The sequence below is a fragment of the Ambystoma mexicanum genome, chromosome 6q, assembly GCF_040938575.1.
Source record: "Ambystoma mexicanum isolate Mex_15411 chromosome 6q, UKY_AmexF1_1, whole genome shotgun sequence".
NCBI lineage: Eukaryota > Metazoa > Chordata > Amphibia > Caudata > Ambystomatidae > Ambystoma > Ambystoma mexicanum.
Window position 1 is genome coordinate 1641296659 of NC_090937.1, and position 19815 is coordinate 1641316473.

Sequence of the window (19815 nt, forward strand, 5' to 3'; positions counted from 1 at the left end):
ATCGGCTCCATGGGCGCCATCTTGCGCGTTCTGCGTATGCGTGGATCATCAGTATCCCATGTTTTGCGCATGCGCAGTAATGGGGACGTGCGTCCCAAGCCTCGCTTGGATTCCGGGCTATAAAAAGCCCTGCATACACGGAGACAGCGCGTCTCAACGCGGTATTTCCTGTGTATGCGCTCCTGGAGTCCAGTTCTCTTGTGCCTCCAGTCTTGCCTACTATCCTGCCTTTCCCAGCCTCGCCCAGCCCCCTACCAGCCCTTGCCTGTCCCTACCCCTGGCCCTAGTCTTCCTTGTTCTGCTTGCCCTCCTCCTGGTTCTGGGTTCGAGGGGGGTCCTGCCTGGGTTCCTTGCCTGACCTTTCCTTGGCTCAGTCCTTCCACCTTGCCTGGGTTCCCTTCTAGCCCATTCCTGTTGAGATCCTAGTTTTGGGAGGGTTTACCCTGTCTGTCCTTCCTGCCTTTTACCAGCCTTGTGCCCTGCCGGTACCTGTGCCTTTCACCTTCTTGGAGTTGGATTTACAGCTCTTCAACCTATTGGTGTTACGGAGGACTTCATTTTGCCTTCTCTGTCAGTGGAAACACTGTCCCGACGTCACGTTAATACAGAGAAGTGCCACCCGTGGCGTTGGGAGTTGGTTCAGTGCCATCCTGTCAATAACTGTCAGGAGGGTGTTGGGTCGATTCCTTGCGTTACAATATCATCGGCATTAGCTCTACGGCAGACTGGCAACCGCAACCCCACGACCTCCAGGAAGAAAAGGTAACCAGCGATTCTGTGACGCTTCATATAACACTACTTTACTGAATATGTAGGGGAGTAATAACTTATAGGTGCTACCTGGCCCTGTGTGGGTGACAGAACTCAATCCTTACTTTACTTAATGTATAAGGGAGTAGTAGATCATAGGTACTATCTGGCCCTGTCATGGTGATGGAGCTCAATCCTTCTACTTTGCTGTGTGTATAGGGATGTAATAGCTCACAGGTGATACCTGGCCCTGTCAGGGTGACAGAACTCAATCTTTCTGCTTCCCTGATTGTATAGGGGAGTAATAGCTCATAGAAGCTATCTGGCCCTGTCAGGGTGACAGAGCTTAGTCCTTCTACTTTACTGAGTGTATAGGAGAGTAATAGCTCACATAAGCTACCTGCCCCTGTCAGGGTGACAGAGCTTAGTCCTTCCACTTTACTGAGTGTATAGGAGAGTAATAGTTCACATAAGCTACCTGCCCCTGTCAGGGTGAGAGAGCTTAGTCCTTCTACTTTACTGAGTGTATAGGAGAGTAATCGCTCATATAAGCTACCTGCCTCTGTCAGGGTGACAAACTCAATCCTTCTACTTCACTGAGTGTATATGGGAGTAATAGGCGTGGTTCTATCTGGCCCTGTCAGGGTGAAAGAGCTAAATCCTGCTACTTTAGTCAGTGTATAGGGGAGTAGTAGCTCATAGGTGCTATCTGGCCCTGTCAGGGTGACAGAGCGCAATCCTTATATCTCACTGAGTGTTTAGGGGAGTAATAGCTCATAGAAGCAATCTGGCCATGTCAGGGTAACAGAGCTTAGTCCTTCTACTTTACTGAGTATATAGGGGAGTAATAGCTCATAGGTGCTATCTGACCCTGTCAGGGTGACAGAGCTCAATCCTTACTTTACTCGATCTGTAGGGGAGTAATAGCTCACAGATGCTATCTGACCCTGTCAGGGTGACAGAGCTCAGTCCTTCTACTTTACTGGGTATTTATGGCAGTAATAGCTCATAGGTGCTACCTGGCCCTATCAGGGTGACAGAGCTCAGTCCTTCTGCGTTACTGGGTTTTTAGGGCAGTAATAGCTCATAGGTGCTATCTGGCCCTGTCGGGTGACAGAGCTCAATCCTTCTGCTTTACTGAGTGTATAGGAGAGTAACAGCTCCTATGTTCTATCTGGCCCTGTCAGGGTGACAGCGTCATGTCCTCACTCTAGACTACGTGTTGTATTGGGGAGGAGTGATATCTCAAAGATGTTATCTTGTCAGGGCGACAGAGCTCAGTCCTTCTGCTTCACTGAGTGTTTGGGGGAGTAATAGCTCATAGGTGCTATTAGGGAGAACATGGCTAATTTCCCTTACCTATAGAGTCCCCCAGCAGCTTTGCTGGATTTGAGGGGTTTATTTTTTTCTCCTGCTAAGAGCGAGACCCTTTTTCTCCCACTCTTAGACAGATTGCTAGTGTGTGTCTTAGGCTATCTTGTGTGCTTATGGTCTACGAGGTTTTTCTCACCCTCATAGGAATCATCTTTTTCATGTGTGGTACACAGCACCCTCCTTGCCGTACCACAGGGGTGTTGTAGCGACCCCCAAACATAGACTCCATACCCTGGGACGGACTACTGTCTCCCAGGGCATGTAAAGTCCCAATTGACTTTACTAGTCAAATCTTATGAACAAAACCAGTACAACCCATCTTACTATGGAGGTACTGGGAAGGGTTAATAGTTTTTCCCTAGTGTTCATTTTCGAGGGGGTACCGTAAAGTCCCTCACTCAAAAGTTTCTGGCTGGTGGCAGTGTTTACTACCGAAAACATTCTACCACAAATATTTTCCTATGGGATTTTCCCATTGTTCGAGGCTACCCCTTTTACTGACAGCCTCTAACATACCGCCGGTTTATTTTAATATTATCTTTACTCCGGTAGGTTTTTATTGCCAGAACTTTGATTTAATGTCTTTCTTGTGTCTTTCTCTATAGTCCTAACCCAGGTCGGGGATCCTTTGTTAGTCCTTTTGGCGGGCTTCTGCACAGAAGCCCTCCTTTCAGCGCCACTGAGTCTGGGGTAGACAGAATGTGTGGGAGGGGGAATAGGCACCCTGGACAGGGTTGCCTACGCAACCCAAGTTGCACTCTGCTCTGATAGGCTGGGGGGTTCTCCCGCCAGGAGAGCCACCGCACTGTGTGAGTGACAGCTAGGCTCTATGAATGGGGGTCTTGCTGCATAAAAGCAGGGTCCTGAGGACAGGAGGACAAGACGTTGCCACTGGAACTAAGAAGCCGAAGAGGAGAGAAGCCAAAGACATCTGCAACGAGTGAACCACCGGTGAAGCCCTGCTGCAGATCCTCACCACTTTTCTCCAACGATTCGAGAAGATCTTCACCTACAAGAGTCTTCTTCCCTTGAGTTGGTGGGGCCAATCAGTTCGCCAATCGCCTTCCCGGAACTGCCTTGGTTGAATCGCCAGTGCCAAGCACTAGGAGACCGGATAGCCAGGCACCCGTCCACACGGACCTCGATTTAAAGGAGCGTACCTTTTATTTTGTTTGGCAGCACCGCAGCTGGTTTCATCCCTGGGCAGTGCAGTAACTCGAACCTTCCTCCACGACGAGAGCCTCTCTTCCTCTGCTGGATCTCCCAAACTGCAGGAACTGCCAGGAACTACCGCCACCGCAGGTGCCTATTCTACTTTTAAGGTATATCAAATTATTGTGAATTACTATCTACACAGGCTGCGCTTGGTAACCAACGTAAAGCCACTGATGTGCAAAATTTAAACAAGAATGATGGGGAATTAATCACAGAGATATTCTACTGGTTTATTAGTAACAAAGAGCAAAGTTGTTCATTCACAGGTAAAGTGTAACACATCAATTGTGTTGAATGAGTCTGAACTTGGATGAATTACACAGAGCAATTTATATGCAATCAATAAAACACCCACAATTTATATGCAATTGCGCAGCATATTTGTTGAGTACTTCAAAAACCAAAACTTGAATGAATCACATTGTTTGAGATAGGCTTATTCGCCAAAACACACACAATTTATATGCAATTGCGCAGCGTATTTCACATTAAAGAAAAGCCAAGAATTTGCCAAAACATGCCAACACGTGTTTCAACCAAAGAGGTCGTCCTCAGGGCATACAAATGTAGTTTACCATTTGCATTAATCTATAATTATTGAACCTTGGCTTGAAATCGAAACAACCAACGTCAGAGGTAGTGGGTCAAAAAACAAGAAAAAACAGGAGAGAAAGGAGAAATAGAAAGAAATAAAAACATACCGTTAGAGATAATATATGCAATTGATTGTTCTATTTCCTAAAATAGGGATAAATGAATCTATCCATACCTTAAATATGATTGAGGTTTCCTAATACTTGATTCAACTTTCAGTAGTTGAGAGATTTAGTGATTTCTACATGCTTGACTGGACAGGGTCAGTCTTGCAATCAAGAGGTAGTTGTCGTTCGACTGATATGCCGCTGTTGCAGTATAATTGAAATGTAACGCACGTTTTTAGCGTGCCTTGCCTTTAAATTCGGCCGTAATCTGTAACATGGATATGACAACGTATTTAAACACTTGTTATAAGGAACGTGCTGCATAAGCTTTTCGTTTGGTATCGTTAGGGCGTAGAACTGGCTTACCGGCATACGCTCCAAAAGTTGATGTGCTCAATGGCCGGTTGTTTCTCAATACTGAAGGCATCGGCACAATCCGGGGGTTACTATAGTAACCTTCCCGGGTTAGGTCAGGTGATGTAGTCATCTGACCCTGTTGCTTGGATACTCCTTACAAGCCGGAAATGCATAAAACAGACATTTGAGGAAAGCTTCCTATGCGGAAGCTCATTCATTTACGGCAATATTTTTGCAGCAACTTAATTACATATAGATATTTTGATGTTAATACTGTGTACAGCTTTGACATCAACAAAAAGAAAACTGAAATAATCCGTACTAATTCTAATCCTATGTTAGGTGCGGATATTGGATAGTTGGTGCTAAATATCAACCTCAATTAAGAAATCAAAATAAATGTGGTGCGCTCGAATCAGCGTGCAGACATGCAAATAACTGCCGGTTGGGCTGTTGGGACAAATATAAACAGTGACTTCTCACAGAGTGGGGTCACTAGGCTGAATATAAATGCCTCGGGCATAGTCGGTAAGCTGTATCGGTTTGCATGGGTTTGATTGTCTGTTTTTTAGCATTAAATTCGTACAAATTATAGAAACACATTCAATTCATGGTCTTGGTTCAAACCAAGTGACAGGCAACGTAATTTACAAATCATTCTTGCTTCCTGTTGTCGTAGGGTCAATTCTCTGTTACCACCTCTCGGATGTTGTTGGATGTGTTTGAGTCCAATGAATTTGATGTCTTTAATATACTTTTAAGGTACATTGTTCCGCCAGGCCTCCCTTTTCGTTGGGTACTGCTAAAGGTGTTTTAAATCCTTTAACTACCTGCTGGGTTGGCCGCCCCTATCATCTAGCATTGTCTTTCACCTTCTGCATCCACCTTTTCAAATCGTTTAACAAAGACTTGACTGCAGCTACAAGAACATTTTGCTCCTGGGCACTTTGTCCTGTACCACTAACTCTGGCACAGGCCCATTGGCTCTGGATAAATCTGTTACAACTGCCTTCTCTAGATTGCTTCTCACCTAGAAATGTGTTGGTGCACCTAAACTCTTATAACCACCTTTTCCTTGTGAAGTGCCATTTTGCTCGGTTTTCACCTCAGTATTACATATGCTAAAGTACTGCCTTGCCTAACTTGTTCACAATTTTCTTGGGAAGTGTTGCTGTTTAAGAGTATATTCCTGTATAACTTGGCCTTTCCATCCCTTTTGAGAAATTGATAGAGTGGCATTTCTGCTTGGTTTTCACCGTGCCTTTTTGCTCAGTTTTCACTCTAGCTCAAACTTGTCTACAATTTAAACAGGGAGTTGTATATACTTTTCTTGACTAAATTAACTTGCTTTTATAATAGTGATTTATGTGTGAACATCGGAGTGTGTAAAATAAAAATATATATTCTTTTTGATACAAAGCTTTGGTCAGTGTTTCCTTGTCCCATAAGTACTGTGATCCTAATGTGTAAACCCTGAATACTGCTCATCTCCCTCTTGAGATAAGTCTGACTGCTCAGCCACAGCTACCAACTAAATCTTTGTGGCACAGACTGATATCAAAGGAGATTTATTGCATATACCTGTAGTCCTAATCTTCTGTAATGCTCCCTAAGGGAACTGCACAGGATTTTGCCTAACAGGTGCTACCTGGCCCTGTCAAGGTGACAGAGCTCAGTCCTCCTACTTATAGGAGAGTAATAGCTCATAGAAACTATCTGGCCCTGTCAGGGTGACAGAGCCCAGTCCTCCTACTTTACTGAGTGTATAGGAGAGTAATAGCTCACAGGTGCTACCTGGCCCTGTCAGGATGACAGAGCTCAGTCCTTCTGCTTTACTGAGTGTTTAGGAGAGTAATAGCTCATAGAAACTATCTGGCCCTGTCAGAGTGACAGAGCTCAGTCCTTCTGCTTTACTGAGTGTATAGGAGAGTAATAGCTCATAGAAACTATCTGGCACTGTCAGGGTGACCCTCCTACTTTACTGAGTGTATAGGAGAGCAATAGCTCATAGAAACTATCTGGCACTGTCAGGGTGACAGAGTTCAGTCCTCCTACTTCACTCAGTGTATAGGAGAGTAATAGCTCCTATGTGCTATGTGTCCCTGTCAGAGTGGCAGCGCCATGTCCTCACTCTAGACTACGTGTTGTATTGGGGAGGAGTGATATCTCAAAGGTGTGGGGGACAGAGCTTAGTCCATGCTCTTTAGTGCAGGCCTGTCAGGGCCAGGGTTAATGTTTCAGACGTGTTATCTTCACTGCCCAGTGGCCAGAGCTCAGCTCCTCCCCATTAATGCAGGTGCCGAGGTGGTTAAGGGTCAGGGGTGTTATCTGCCTGCAGGGCGTGCATCACACACAGGTCCGCAGAGCACACAGCCTGCGCCTCTGCTCAGCCTGGCACCATGGACCTGCTCGCCCTTCTCGCGCACCCCGCCTGGTTTCTGTGCTCCCTGGTGCTGGCACTGGTGCTCCGTGCCAAAAGGAAAGCCCGCTGGCACCCCCGCGCGTGCTCTGTAGACCTGTCTGGGAAGACGGCCTTAGTGACAGGAGCCAACACTGGTGAGTACCTGCCTGGGCAGGGAGTGAAAGCACTTCACCCGGCGACAGACTGCACTACCTCTCACAGGCACTTAACTTCCCCAGCCCTCTGCTGCTGCCCCAGGGCTGCTCTCTGGGAAGTTGGCTATACTGCTGGATGGCAACATGGTTGAGTGCCTGGGCTGGGAGGGAAAGCACTTCACCCGGTGATAGACTGCACTACCTCTCACAGGCACTTAACTTCTCCAGCACTCTGCTGCTGCCCCAGGGCTGCTCTCTGGGAAGATGGCTATACTGCTGGATGGCAACATGGGTGAGTGCCTGGGCTGGGAGGGAAAGCACTTCACCCGGTGATAGACTGCACTACCTCTCACAGGCACTTAACTTCCCCAGCCCTCTGCTGCTGCCCCAGGGCTGCTCTCTGGGAAGATGCCTATAGTGACGGAAGGCAACATGGTTGAGTGCCTGGGCTGGGAGGGAAAGCACTTCACCCGGTGATAGACTGCACTACCTCTCACAGGCACTTAACTTCTCCAGCACTCTGCTGCTGCCCCAGGGCTGCTCTCTGGGAAGTTGGCTATACTGCTGGATGGCAACATGGTTGAGTGCCTGGGCTGGGAGGGAAAGCACTTCACCCGGTGATAGACTGCACTACCTCTCACAGGCACTTAACTTCCCCAGCCCTCTGCTGCTGCCCCAGGGCTGCTCTCTGGGAAGTTGGCTATACTGCTGGATGGCAACATGGTTGAGTGCCTGGGCTGGGAGGGAGAGCACTTCACCCGGTGATAGACTGCACTACCTCTCACAGGCACTTAACTTCTCCAGCCCTCTGCTGCTGCCCCAGGGCTGCTCTCTGGGAAGTTGGCTATACTGCTGGATGGCAACATGGTTGAGTGCCTGGGCTGGGAGGGAGAGCACTTCACCCGGTGATAGACTGCACTACCTCTCACAGGCACTTAACTTCTCCAGCACTCTGCTGCTGCCCCAGGGCTGCTCTCTGGGAAGATGGCTATACTGCTGGATGGCAACATGGGTGAGTGCCTGGGCTGGGAGGGAAAGCATTTCACCCGGCGACAGACTGCACTACCTCTCACAGGCACTTAACTTCCCCAGCCCTCTGCTGCTGCCCCAGGGCTGCTCTCTGGGAAGATGCCTATAGTGACGGAAGGCAACATGGTTGAGTGCCTGGGCTGGGAAGGAAAGCACTTCACCCGGTGACAGACTGCACTACCTCTCACAGGCACTTAACTTCCCCAGCCCTCTGCTGCTGCCCCAGGGCTGCTCTCTGGGAAGATGGCTATACTGCTGGATGGCAACATGGTTGAGAGCCTGGGCTGGGAGGGAGAGCACTTCACCCGGTGATAGACTGCACTACCTCTCACAGGCATTTAACTTCTCCAGCACTCTGCTGCTGCCCCAGGGCTGCTCTCTGGGAAGATGGCTATACTGCTGGATGGCAACATGGGTGAGTCCCTGGGCTGGGAGGGAAAGCATTTCACCTGGTGACAGACTTCTCTACCTCTCACAGGCACTAACTTCCCCAGCACTCTGCTGCTGCCCCAGGGCTGCTCTCTGGGAAGATGCCTATAGTGACGGAAGGCAACATGGTTGAGTGCCTGGGCTGGGAGGGAAAGCACTTCACCCGGTGACAGACTGCACTACCTCTCACAGGCACTTAACTTACCCAGAACTCTGCTGCTGCCCCAGGGCTGCTCTCTGAGAAGATGGCTATACTGCTGGATGGCAACATGGGTGAGTGCCTGGGCTGGGAGGGAAAGCACTTCACTTGGTGACAGACTTCACTACCTCTCATGGGCACATAACTTTCCCCAGCCCTCTGCTTTTACTGCCCATGCCGTAGTATTTTGTGTGAAACTGATTTATGCACACAGGGGCACCTTTAGATCTGCATTGCTCTGTGTTGTATTGGGGAGTGGGTTATTTTACAGAGAAGTGATGGGCGCAGCCTGGAACCACGATGTATGCAGTTTGATAAAGTCTATGACATGTTCACGTGTGACGTGCCTTAAACACGTATAGACAGGTTTACAAAACCTCAAAGTTGACACCTTGGCGCGGATGATATTTCTGGAATATTTGGAAGTAAAGAGGGTGGGGGAACTTTGCGTCTGTTATCAGACTTGTACACGGTAGGAGAAGTTAACAGCAGAGGCGCCTTACACTAACAACAACTGTTCCAGGGAAGTCTAGGCGCTTGTAGAAAACGTGTCCGATTTTAGCAGAGACGCCTTACACTAACACTAGCTGCCCGATAGTCTATGGCGCTTGCACAAAACGTGGCAGATGTTTGCAGAAGTGCCTTACACTAACACTAGCTGTCCCAGGTGTAGTCTAGGCGCTTGCAGAAAACGCGGCAGATGTTAGCAGAAGTGCCTTACACTAACACTAGCTGTCACGGGTGTAGTCTAGGCGCTTGCAGAAAACGCGGCAGATGTTAGCAGCGACGCCTTACACTACCACAAGCTGTCCATGGGTAGTCTAGGCGCTTGCAGAAAACGGGGTAGATGTTAGCAGAGGCGCCTTACACTAACACTAGGAGTCCCAGGTGTAGTCTAGGCGCTTGTAGAAAACGTGTCCGATTTTAGCAGAGACGCCTTACACTAACACTAGCTGTCCGATAGTCTATGGCGCTTGCAGAAAGCGTGGCAGATGTTAGCAGAAGTGCCGTACAGTAACACTAGCTGTCCCAGGTGAAGTCTAGACTCTTGCAGAAAACGGGGTAGATGTTAGCGGAGGTGCCGTACAGTAACACTAGCTGTCCCGGGATAGTCTAGGCGCTTGCAGGAAACGTGGTAGATGTTAGCAGAGGCGCCTTTCACTAACACTAGCTGTCACGGGTGCAGTCTAGGCGCTTGCAGAAAACGTGATAGATGTTAGCAGAGGCGCCTTACACTAACACTAGGAGTCCCAGGTGTAGTCTAGGCGCTTGCAGAAACCGCGGCAGATGTTAGCAGAGATGCCGTACAATAACACTAGCTGTCCCGGGATAGTCTAGGCGCTTGCAGAAAACGCGGCTGATGTTAGCAGAGGCGCCTTACACTAACACTAGCTGTCCCCGGATAGTCTAGGCGCTTGCAGAAAACGCGGCTGATGTTAGCATAGGGGCCTTACGCTAACACTGGCAGTCCCAGGATAGTATAGGGGCTTGCAGAAAACGTGGTCGATGTTAGCAGAGGCGCCTTACACTAACACTAGCTGCCCCAGGATAGTCTAGGCGCTTGCAGAAAATGTGGTAGAAGTTCGCAGAGGCGCCTTACACTAACACTAGCTGTCACGGGTGTAGTCTAGACGCTTGCAGAAAACATGGTAGATGTTAGCAAAGGCGCCTTACACTAACACTAGGAGTCCCAGGTGTAGTCTAGGCGCTTGCAGAAAACGTGTCCGTTTTTAGCAGAGACGCCTTACGCGAACACTAGCTGTCCGAAGATAGTCGAGGTGCTTGCAGAAAACGCGGCAGATGTTAGCAGCGGCGCCTTACACTAACACAAGCTGTCCCCGGGTAGTCTAGGCGCTTGCAGAAAACGGGGTAGATGTTAGCGGGAGTGCCGTACAGCAACACTAGCTGTCCCGGGATAGTCTAGGCGCTTGCAGAAAACGTGGTAGATGTTAGCAGAGGCGCCTTTCACTAACACTAGCTGTCACGGGTGTAGTCTAGGCGCTTGCAGAAAACGCGGCTGATGTTAGCATAGGGGCCTTACGCTAACACTAGCAGTCCCAGGATAGTATAGGGGCTTGCAGAAAACGTGGTCGATGTTAGCAGAGGCGCCTTACACTAACACTAGCTGTCCCCGGATAGTCTAGGCGCTTGCAGAAAACGCGGCTGATGTTAGCATAGGGGCCTTACGCTAACACTAGCAGTCCCAGGATAGTCTAGGCGCTTGCAGAAAATGTGGTAGAAGTTCGCAGAGGCGCATTACACTAACAATAGCTGTCACGGGTGTAGTCTAGGCGCTTGCAGAAAACGCGGTAGATGTTAGCAAAGGCGCCTTACACTAACACTAGGAGTCCCAGGTGTAGTCTAGGCGCTTGCAGAAAGCGTGTCCGTTTTTAGCAGAGACGCCTTACGCGAACACTAGCTGTCCGAGGATAGTCGAGGCGCTTGCAGAAAACGTGGCAGATGTTAGTAGAAGCGCCTTACACTAACACTAGCTGTCACGGGTGTAGTCTAGGCGCTTGCAGAAAACGTGGTAGATGTTAGCAAAGGCGCCTTACACATAACACTAGCTGTCCGAGGATAGTCGAGGCGCTTGCAGAAAACGTGGCCGATGTTAGTAGAAGCGCCTTTCACTGACACTAGCTGTCCCGGGATAGTCTAAGCGCTTGCAGAAAACGTGGTGGATGTTAGCATAGGCGTCTTTCACTAACACTATCTGTCCCGGGATAGTCTAGGCGCTTGCAGAAAACGTGGCAGATGTTAGCAGAGGCGTCTTACACTAACACTAGCTGTCCCATGATAGGTTAGGGCGGGCGCTTGCAGAAAATGTGTTAGAAGTTCGCAGAGGTGCCTTACACTATTACACTAAAACTCGCAGTCCCAGGATAGTCTAGGCACTAGATTTTCCTTACACTAACACTAGCTGTACCCGGATAGTCTAGGGGCTTGCAGAAAACATGACAGATGTTAGCAGGGGCGCCTTACACTAACAATAGCTGTCACGGGTGTAGTCTAGGCGCTTGCAGAAAACGTGGTAGATGTTAGCAAAGGCGCCTTACACTAACACTAGGAGTCCCAGGTGTAGTCTAGGCGCTTGCAGAAAACGTGTCCGTTTTTAGCAGAGACGCCTTACGCGAACACTAGCTGTCCGACGATAGTCGAGGCGCTTGCAGAAAACGTGGCGGATGTTAGTAGAAGCGCCTTACATTAACACTAGCTGTCACGGGTGTAGTCTAGGCGCTTGCAGAAAACGTGGTAGATGTTAGCAAAGGCGCCTTACACTAACACTAGGAGTCCCAGATGTAGTCTAGGCGCTTGCAGAAAACGTGTCCATTTTTAGCAGAGACGCCTTACGCGAACACTAGCTGTCCGAGGATAGTCGAGGCGCTTGCAGAAAACGTGGCAGATGTTAGCAGAGGCGTCTTACGCTAACACTAGCTGCCCCAGGATAAGTTATCCGCTTGCAGAAAATGTTTTAGAAGTTCGCAGAGGCGCCTTACACTATTACACTAACACTAGCAGTCCCAGGATAGTCTAGGCACTACATTTTCCTTACACTAACACTAGCTGTCCCCGGATAGTCTAGGGGCTTGCAGAAAACATGGCAGATGTTAGCAGGGGCGCCTTACACCAACACTAGCTGTTCCAGGTGCAATCTAGGCGCTTGCAGAAAGCATGGTATATGTTCCGAACACTTACACCAGCTGTTCGAAGTGTAGTCTAGGCGCTTTCAGACAACGTGGTAGATGTTAGCAGAGGCGCCTTACACTGACACTAGCTGTCCCAGGTGTATTCTAGGTGCTTGCAGAAAGCATGGAATATGTTAGCAGAGGCGTTTACACTAACACTAGCTGTCCCAGGATAGTCTAAGCGCTTTCAGAAAACGTGGTAGATGTTAGCAGAGGCGTCTTACACGAACACTAGCTGTCCCAGGTGTAGTCTAGGCGCTTGCAGAAAACATGGCAGATGTTAGCAGAGGCGCCTTACACCAAAACTAGCTGTCGCAGGATAGTCTAGGCGCTTGCAGACAACGTGGCAGATGTTAGCAGAGGCACCTTACACTAACAATATCAGTCACTGTTTTTTTTAATTGCAGAACAAAAAATTGTAAATATTTTAACTTGAGAAAGTATGTATGTAACGTTGCATGACAACCAAGCACGCAAGTATAAAAATAAAAAATAAAAAACATTTTTCAAAGAATTTGTTCCTTTTGTGGCGCTGTTTGAAAAGTACCCAAGGAGGAGGTTTTTGATAAAAATGTGATGCAAATTGTACACTTTAAAGAATATTTATTCAGCAACACTAGCCAAAACTACCAGCCTCATAGTCAATTAACTAATCAAAGTGGCCCACTTTGACTAAAAAAACGGTCCCACACAAGCATTTTGAGTTTTTGGTTCGGCCGTGGGCCTACTGCCCAATAAGCCCGCCCGAGCCTGATAGTCAGTGCTTGGTTCGTGGCTGTGTTTCCCAGGGCTAAGCCCTGGCACTTATTTCTGAGCCCTGGCACTTCTTGTCTGAGTCTCAGCTTGATCATGATGTATTTTGGTAATGTTATCATTTTGAACGCATCCCACAGTAGCCAAGAACTAGAAGTAACCGTGTGCCCCGTCCGCGCGCCTCAGCTACATGCCATCCGCTCACTGCACTCCACAACCTCATTTCATCGGTGGTGCAATCGCACCCCTGGCCACCACCGATAGTGAAGCGACGGGGCATGCCGCTCGCTGCTGCTGGTGTGATATATTTATTTATTTACGTATTGATAGCATTTGGATTGCGCACCAAACCCTCATGCACCTGGGCGCTTTTCTTAAGAATATGGTTCCAGTTCATGCTTGGTTGTACAAGTCAATTAGTTTGTGATACACTACAGTAACAAATAACAGTTGCTAGGTTAAGACTATGCACAACAATGAGTCGTCCCTAATATCAGGTTGGCAGAGTTGAGTACAGATAGGCAAATGTTCGACCGCTAGGCGTGCCAGCGTTCTTATGGGTGAGGAGGATGCGACTGTGTAAAGAGCCACATTTTTTGCTTTTTGCGTAAGGACAGTCATGAAGAATCCGGGTAAGGCGTTCCAGTAAATAGCTGCCATGACGGGGAAACTGGAGCCACCTGTCCTCTGTCTTTTATGTGGACTGTTGCCCTAGGTTAGATGAGCGACTGAGTCTGGTTGGTTGGGTTTTGGCGATCAAACTAGGCAGGTAGCGGGGAGCCGTGTTAGAAAGGCATTTGTGGGTGAGCGTGAGTACTTTGAATTTAATGCAGTTTCTAACTGGTAGCCAATACATGTTTCTTCTGAAGTGCAGCTCTGATAGCGTTATTATGAACAATTTGGAATTTCTTAATATTTTTGGCGGAGGATCCAGAGAAGATGGCATTGCAGTAGTCAATCCTGGAAAGGATTAATGCTCTTGCCAAGGTGAGGCGGTTCTATTCTGTAAGATATGGTCTGCACGCAGTGATACGTTTAGCAGTAGATGAAGATGCCGAGGTGATGGCATTGACTTGCCGAGAGAGGGTGAGTGAGGAGTCGAGGTAGACTCCTAATGTCTTAACCTCTTTGGCGGTCTTGAGGGGGTGTCCGTCTGTGTTGAATGATTGGCAGGAAGGTGGGAGGCTGTTAAGTTTTGCTGGGCTGCCCAAGATCAAGATTTCAGTCTTATCATTGTTGAGACACAACTCATTTTGCGCCATCCAGGCTTGGATAGTGTGATAGATTGCGTTTAAGGCTTTGGTGTTGTGATCCCCTGTGATATGAATTAGTATTTCGGTATTGTCAGCATAATTTGTGTATATGACACCCAAATTGTCTAGTTTATCAAAGAGAGGTTTTGTGAATGCGTTGTACATAGTAGGGGATATGCATGATCCCTGGGGGACTCCACAGGTGACTTGGGTGGGGCCCGCTCCAGCCGTAGATGAGAAGACGCTCAGCGAGCGGTTCGAGAGGAACGATTTGATCCATGCTATGGCATTTTTGGAAAAGTGGGCATCACTCGCTATGTGGAGGGAAAGGATGTTGTGATTTACTAGATCAAATTCCGCTGAGAGGTCCAAGAGGAGAAGAATAGCAAGGTCACCTCTATCTCTTATCTGATCCATTTGGGATTTTAGATCTACCAGGGCCGTTTCCGTACCATGGCCTGGATTGAAACCTGATTGGTGAGGCCCAGCAGGTGGTGCGTTTCCAGGTATTTTTGGATTTGTACATATGCAACACTATCAAGAATTGTTAACAGGAATGGCACCGTTGTTATGGGTTGGTAGTTCTTTGGTGCGTTAGGGTCTACGGTTGTTTTTTTCAATAGGGGCAAAACCCAAACTTCCTTAAGGTTGTCAGGTACTTTGTTAGAAGCGAATGAATTGTTTATAAGCGAGGGGTTGAAAGTGCCAAATTGTCAGCGCAATCTTCGATTAGCGTTGCAGGACAGATGTCGCCTTGGCATCGTGATGGTTTAAGGCCTTTTTATGATTTTAGTAGTCTCGTCCAGAGTAATGGGAGAGAACTCAAACTTTGGGAATAGTTTGGGTAGGTTGCGTTCTGTCGTAGACTGGCTGGATATGTTGAGTTTCCGTTTTATTCATTGATTTTGAGTTCGAGAGATGAGATTTTATCCATGAGGGCCTTTTGTATATTTTCACACCAGTCTTGATCCTTGATGTTAAAGGTCTGGGGCCTGTGATTCTAATTCTCTCAGGACTGAGAAAAGCCCTTTGGGGCTAGAGTTGGCGTTCTCGATACGCAGGTTGTATGCGTTGCTTTTTGCATGATGGGTGGCATTTCTATATTCTGATGCCAGTGCAGTAAATGGTCATTTATTAGCGTTTGAAGGGTTTTTCCTCCAGTTGATTTCTGCATTTCTTTTTTTATTGCGTTGATCTTTGAGTTCTAAGGTGAACCAATGATTGGGATGTGCTTTGGGCTTAGCTTTACAATTGCCCAGGTGTGCTACTGCTTCTAGGGCCACCTCCATGGTTTGGTTGTAGGTAGTTACCATGGAGGAGGGGTCAGCTATGTCTTCTGTAAGTGTGGTGAGCTGTGGAAGCAGAGGAAGCATGTTGCCAGACGTGATGTTGCGAAGGTCATGCAATTGGGTTGCAGGTGCCATAGGAGTAGGTTTGTTGGCTAGTGGGTTGGTGCTGATTGAGAATAGTATTATGCTATGATCCGTCCAGGGGCACAGATTATCGTTGGATAAGTGTGTGGTGCAATTATGGTCAGTGAGCCAGTCAAGCGGGCACGCTTTCCTAGGAGTTGGGCCAGAGCAGTGCAAGGTGATGCCTTGAGTTTCGATGGTATTGGCTACGATAGAGGCCTGGGTGTCAGAACTGTTGTAGAGTCCTAGGTTGAGGTTTCCAAGGACCATGACTTTATATCAGTGGTTAGTAAGGTGGCTATGTCCTCATCAAATGAGGAAATGGGTACTGGGGGCCTGTAGATCAGATCTAGCGTTAGTGAGGCAGTGGCAGAGATGGTAACGTTGGTGAACAGATGTTCTCCTGATATGAAAGGAACATTCAGAATTTCTCTGATGTTGAGGTTGGATTTAGAGATAAGGCAATGCCCCCACCTTTCGCTGTGGTTCTGTCCTTTCTACTGATCGAGTAGCCGTCGGGTAAGGCAAGGGCTAAGGATGGGACCACTGCAGGTGTAGCCAAGTTTCAGTTATGGCGATAAAGTCCAGGTCATTAGTAGTGATGAGGTCAGATATGTCCAGGGCATGTGCAGGGATCGATCTAGCGTTGATTAAAGCGCCCTTGATTTGTACGGGTGTCTTACACTCTTTGTTAAATTTAGTCTTGGTTATAGTTAGGGCAGGTTTAGTCATGGGCCTAGATGGAATATTCTATTGGTCTGACTCAGCTGGGTAGTAATGCTGAGGTCAGCAACATTGTTACTAGTGGTGCTAGAATGGATTTTCTCAGACCCGTGGCAAAGACTGAGATTCCAGTATCAGTATTATTGTGCCTAAATTGGGATAGGCAAGTAGGTACGATCTGGTCGGTGATGGTGTTGGAGGAAGGTTTGCCGTTTATTGTGAGCAGTGTTTGTGGGAGAAATAAAGAGGAGCGAATGGTGTTAGGGTTGGGTCGCTCTTTGGCCGTTGTTAAGGTACGACTATGGATAGCAGGTAGAGATGATTTGGGCAAAGGGCTGGCCTATCACTGCTTAGCGGCAGGCTAAGGCTAGAGGACAGTGTATTGGGAAGGAGCGTTGCGTCTCTGGCAGCGAGGACTAGGAGTGGTACCAGATTAGTTTACAGAGGGGGATTAAAGATCTCACAAGGTCTCTTCACAGTAGTAGGCTACTTGCAGCATGGAATCAATTTGCAGTGCAGGGCTGGGTGCAGCAAAGGGTTATTTAGTAATGTGGAGCTGGGTACAAAACAAGAACAGGATGCAATGAGTGGCTATGTATGGCTCATAATCGATTTGCAGTGCCAGACTAGGTACATCGTAAAGTTGATAGAATTAGATAGCAATGCAGGCTAGGTGGTGCACCAGAAAATCCGTTTACAGTACAGGCTAGGTGGTGCACCAGAAAATCCGTTTACAGTACAGGCTAGGTGCAGCGGAAAATCCGTTTACAGTACAAGCTAGGTGCAGTGGAAAGTCCGTTTACAGTATAGGCTAGGTGCACCAGAAAATCCGTTTACAGTACAGGCTAGGTGCACCAGAAAATCCATTTACAGTACAGGCTAGGTGCACCAGAAAATCCATTTACAGTACGGGCTAGGTGCAGCATAGAATCAGTTCTCAAATGCAAGGCTAGATGCAACATAACACCCGTCTACAGTGCAAGGCTAGAGGCAACATAAAAACTGTCAACAGTGCAAGGCTAGGTGCAACATAAAACCCATTTAGAGTGCAAGGCTATATGCAACATAAAAACTGTCAACAGTGCAAGGCTAGGTGCAACATAAAAACCGTTTAGAGTGCAAGGCTATATGCAACATAAAAACTGTCAACAGTGCAAGGCTAGGTGCAACATAAAAACCGTTTACAGGGCAAGGCTAGGTACATCATACGATAAATTCTCAATGCAAGGCTAGGTGCAACATGACAATTGTTTACAGTCCAAGGCTAGATTCAGCATATAACCGTATACAGTGCAAGGCTAGATGCAACATAAAAACTGTCAACAGTGCAAGGCTAGATGCAACATAAAGACTGTTTACAGTGCAAGGCTATATGCAGCATAAAAACCGTTTACAGTGCAAGGCTAGGTACATCATACGATAAGTTCTCAATGCAAGGCTAGGTGCAACATGACAATTGTTTACAGTCCAAGGCTAGATTCAGCATATAACCGTATACAGTGCAAGGCTAGATGCAACATAAAAACTGTCAACAGTGCAAGGCTAGATGCAACATAAAGACCGTTTACAGTGCAAGGCTAGATGCAACATAAAAACTGTCAACAGTGCAAAGCTAGATGCAACATAAAGACCGTTTACAGTGCAAGGCTATATGCAACATAAAAACTGTCAACAGTGCAAGGCTAGATGCAACATAAAGACTGTTTACAGTGCAAGGCTATATGCAGCATAAAAACCGTTTACAGTGCAAGGCTAGGTACATCATACGATAAGTTCTCAATGCAAGGCTAGGTGCAACATGACAATTGTTTACAGTCCAAGGCTAGATTCAGCATATAACCGTATACAGTGCAAGGCTAGATGCAACATAAAAACTGTCAACAGTGCAAGGCTAGGTGCAACATAAAAACCGTTTACAGTGCAAGGGTAGGTACATCATACGATAAATTCTCAATGCAAGGCTAGGTGCAACAGGACAATTGTTTACAGTGCAAGGCTAGACAAGAAATCACTTTGCAATGCAGGCTATGTACGCATAGAGTACGTGCAGGGTGCGACCTGGGATCAGTTTACACGACTGGTTAAGTATGGCTTGTAGACAGTTTGTGATACGAGGTGTAGATGCGGCAATCTTTGCAGAATGCTGTATGAGGCAGGTGCTGGGTTAGCAAGACGCTTTGGTAATGGAAAGAGTGGTGCCAAATCAGCAGAGATGAGGCGAATGCCTCACGAAGTCCATTTACATTGTCAGTAGAGGCAGCAGGTTTATGAGACTGAGTGGAGCGAGACTTGGCCGGGCTGGTACGTCGCCCGTCGCACTTCTAGGTGTGCAGGTTGCTCAGGCCGTGGAGTATGCAGTTGAGCAGTGGAGGCGTAGGGGGTAACCTATTAGGCTGCTTGAAACGGGAACAGACCCAGCGGCTATGTATATGCTTAAGGGTGCAGAAGGCCACACGCCTACCTCTGAGATGTAGGTATGAGGCACGTAGCCTCACCGACTCACAACAGCACAAGCAGGGATAAACAGGGCCTTGAGTGCGGGCCTTAGGTGAGGAGCCAGCTACGCCTGCCGGCTTCGTGATTAGGCAGCTTTAAACAGCTGCTGCCCAATCCGGATTCAACGTCGTGACGCGAGAAACAGTTGAGCCTCCAGCGTTAACATGGCGGGCATTTTGAAGAAGGGCTCTGTGCTCCTGTCCCAACGTCAGAGCGCACTGTGCATCAGTATAAAAGCATGTGCATTGCTGCACACATTGTAGCTGTCCAGGAATTTAGAAGGAGTGCTCACGTGGGAAATAGATGATAAAAATCAGGTCGCTGGTGGTATCTGCGTAAATTGGAGGCTGGTGCCCAGGAGGGCTTACCTTTTTTCCCTGCGGCGTGAAACTGACAATAAATAAATACATAATGAGAGGAGGGTGTCCAGGTTTACGTATTCAGCGCTCATTTGCTCCCTCCGCATTATGCTGCATTCAGCTGTATTAGCGAACGAACTCGCCCGCCCTGCCGCCACGTGTGGACGAGAGAAACCCTGGTACTTTTTTCACAAAGCCCACTCCTCTTTGAACCCATGTCCCGCGGGTCATGTGATCTCTTAGCTCCAGAAACGTGTGCGGGCTGACTTCATGTCACCTGGGACACTGTTTCCCTGCTCTAGGCCTTAATTCATTCCTCAATTGCATTCTGGGATTTGTAGTCTGGGGTCACCTAAAGTGCATAAAATACACTGAAGCAAAACTAAATTAAGACCTACTCCTTGGCTTGGACTGTGGACGCCCACAGTGACGTGGAGGCATCTGCCCACTTTGAATATTCTGCAAAAAGGAATGCCCGGCTCACTTTTCTGAGAAAAGGTGGCAAGTCTATTTGGGACCTTTA

At 47.9% G+C, this 19815-nt stretch overlaps 1 protein-coding gene and 1 long non-coding RNA gene across 2 annotated transcripts in view; one reads left to right on the plus strand and one right to left on the minus strand.

Annotated features, from left to right (window-relative positions):
* Positions 1 to 3555: 3555 nt before the first annotated feature.
* LOC138515675 (uncharacterized) lies at positions 3556 to 4648 on the minus strand. Its single transcript, XR_011282152.1, has 2 exons — positions 4407 to 4648; positions 3556 to 4308 (listed from the first exon to the last, which is right to left on the minus strand). It is a non-coding gene; the product is annotated as an uncharacterized lncRNA (long non-coding RNA).
* A 2104-nt stretch (positions 4649 to 6752) lies between these two features.
* Positions 6753 to 19815, plus strand: part of LOC138516950 (retinol dehydrogenase 14-like) — a 308409-nt gene continuing 295346 nt past the window's right edge. The window contains exon 1 of the mRNA XM_069632428.1: positions 6753 to 6953. Coding sequence (XP_069488529.1) covers positions 6797 to 6953 — 157 coding nt within the window. The 5' untranslated portion in view covers positions 6753 to 6796. The remainder of the gene's footprint in view (positions 6954 to 19815) is intronic.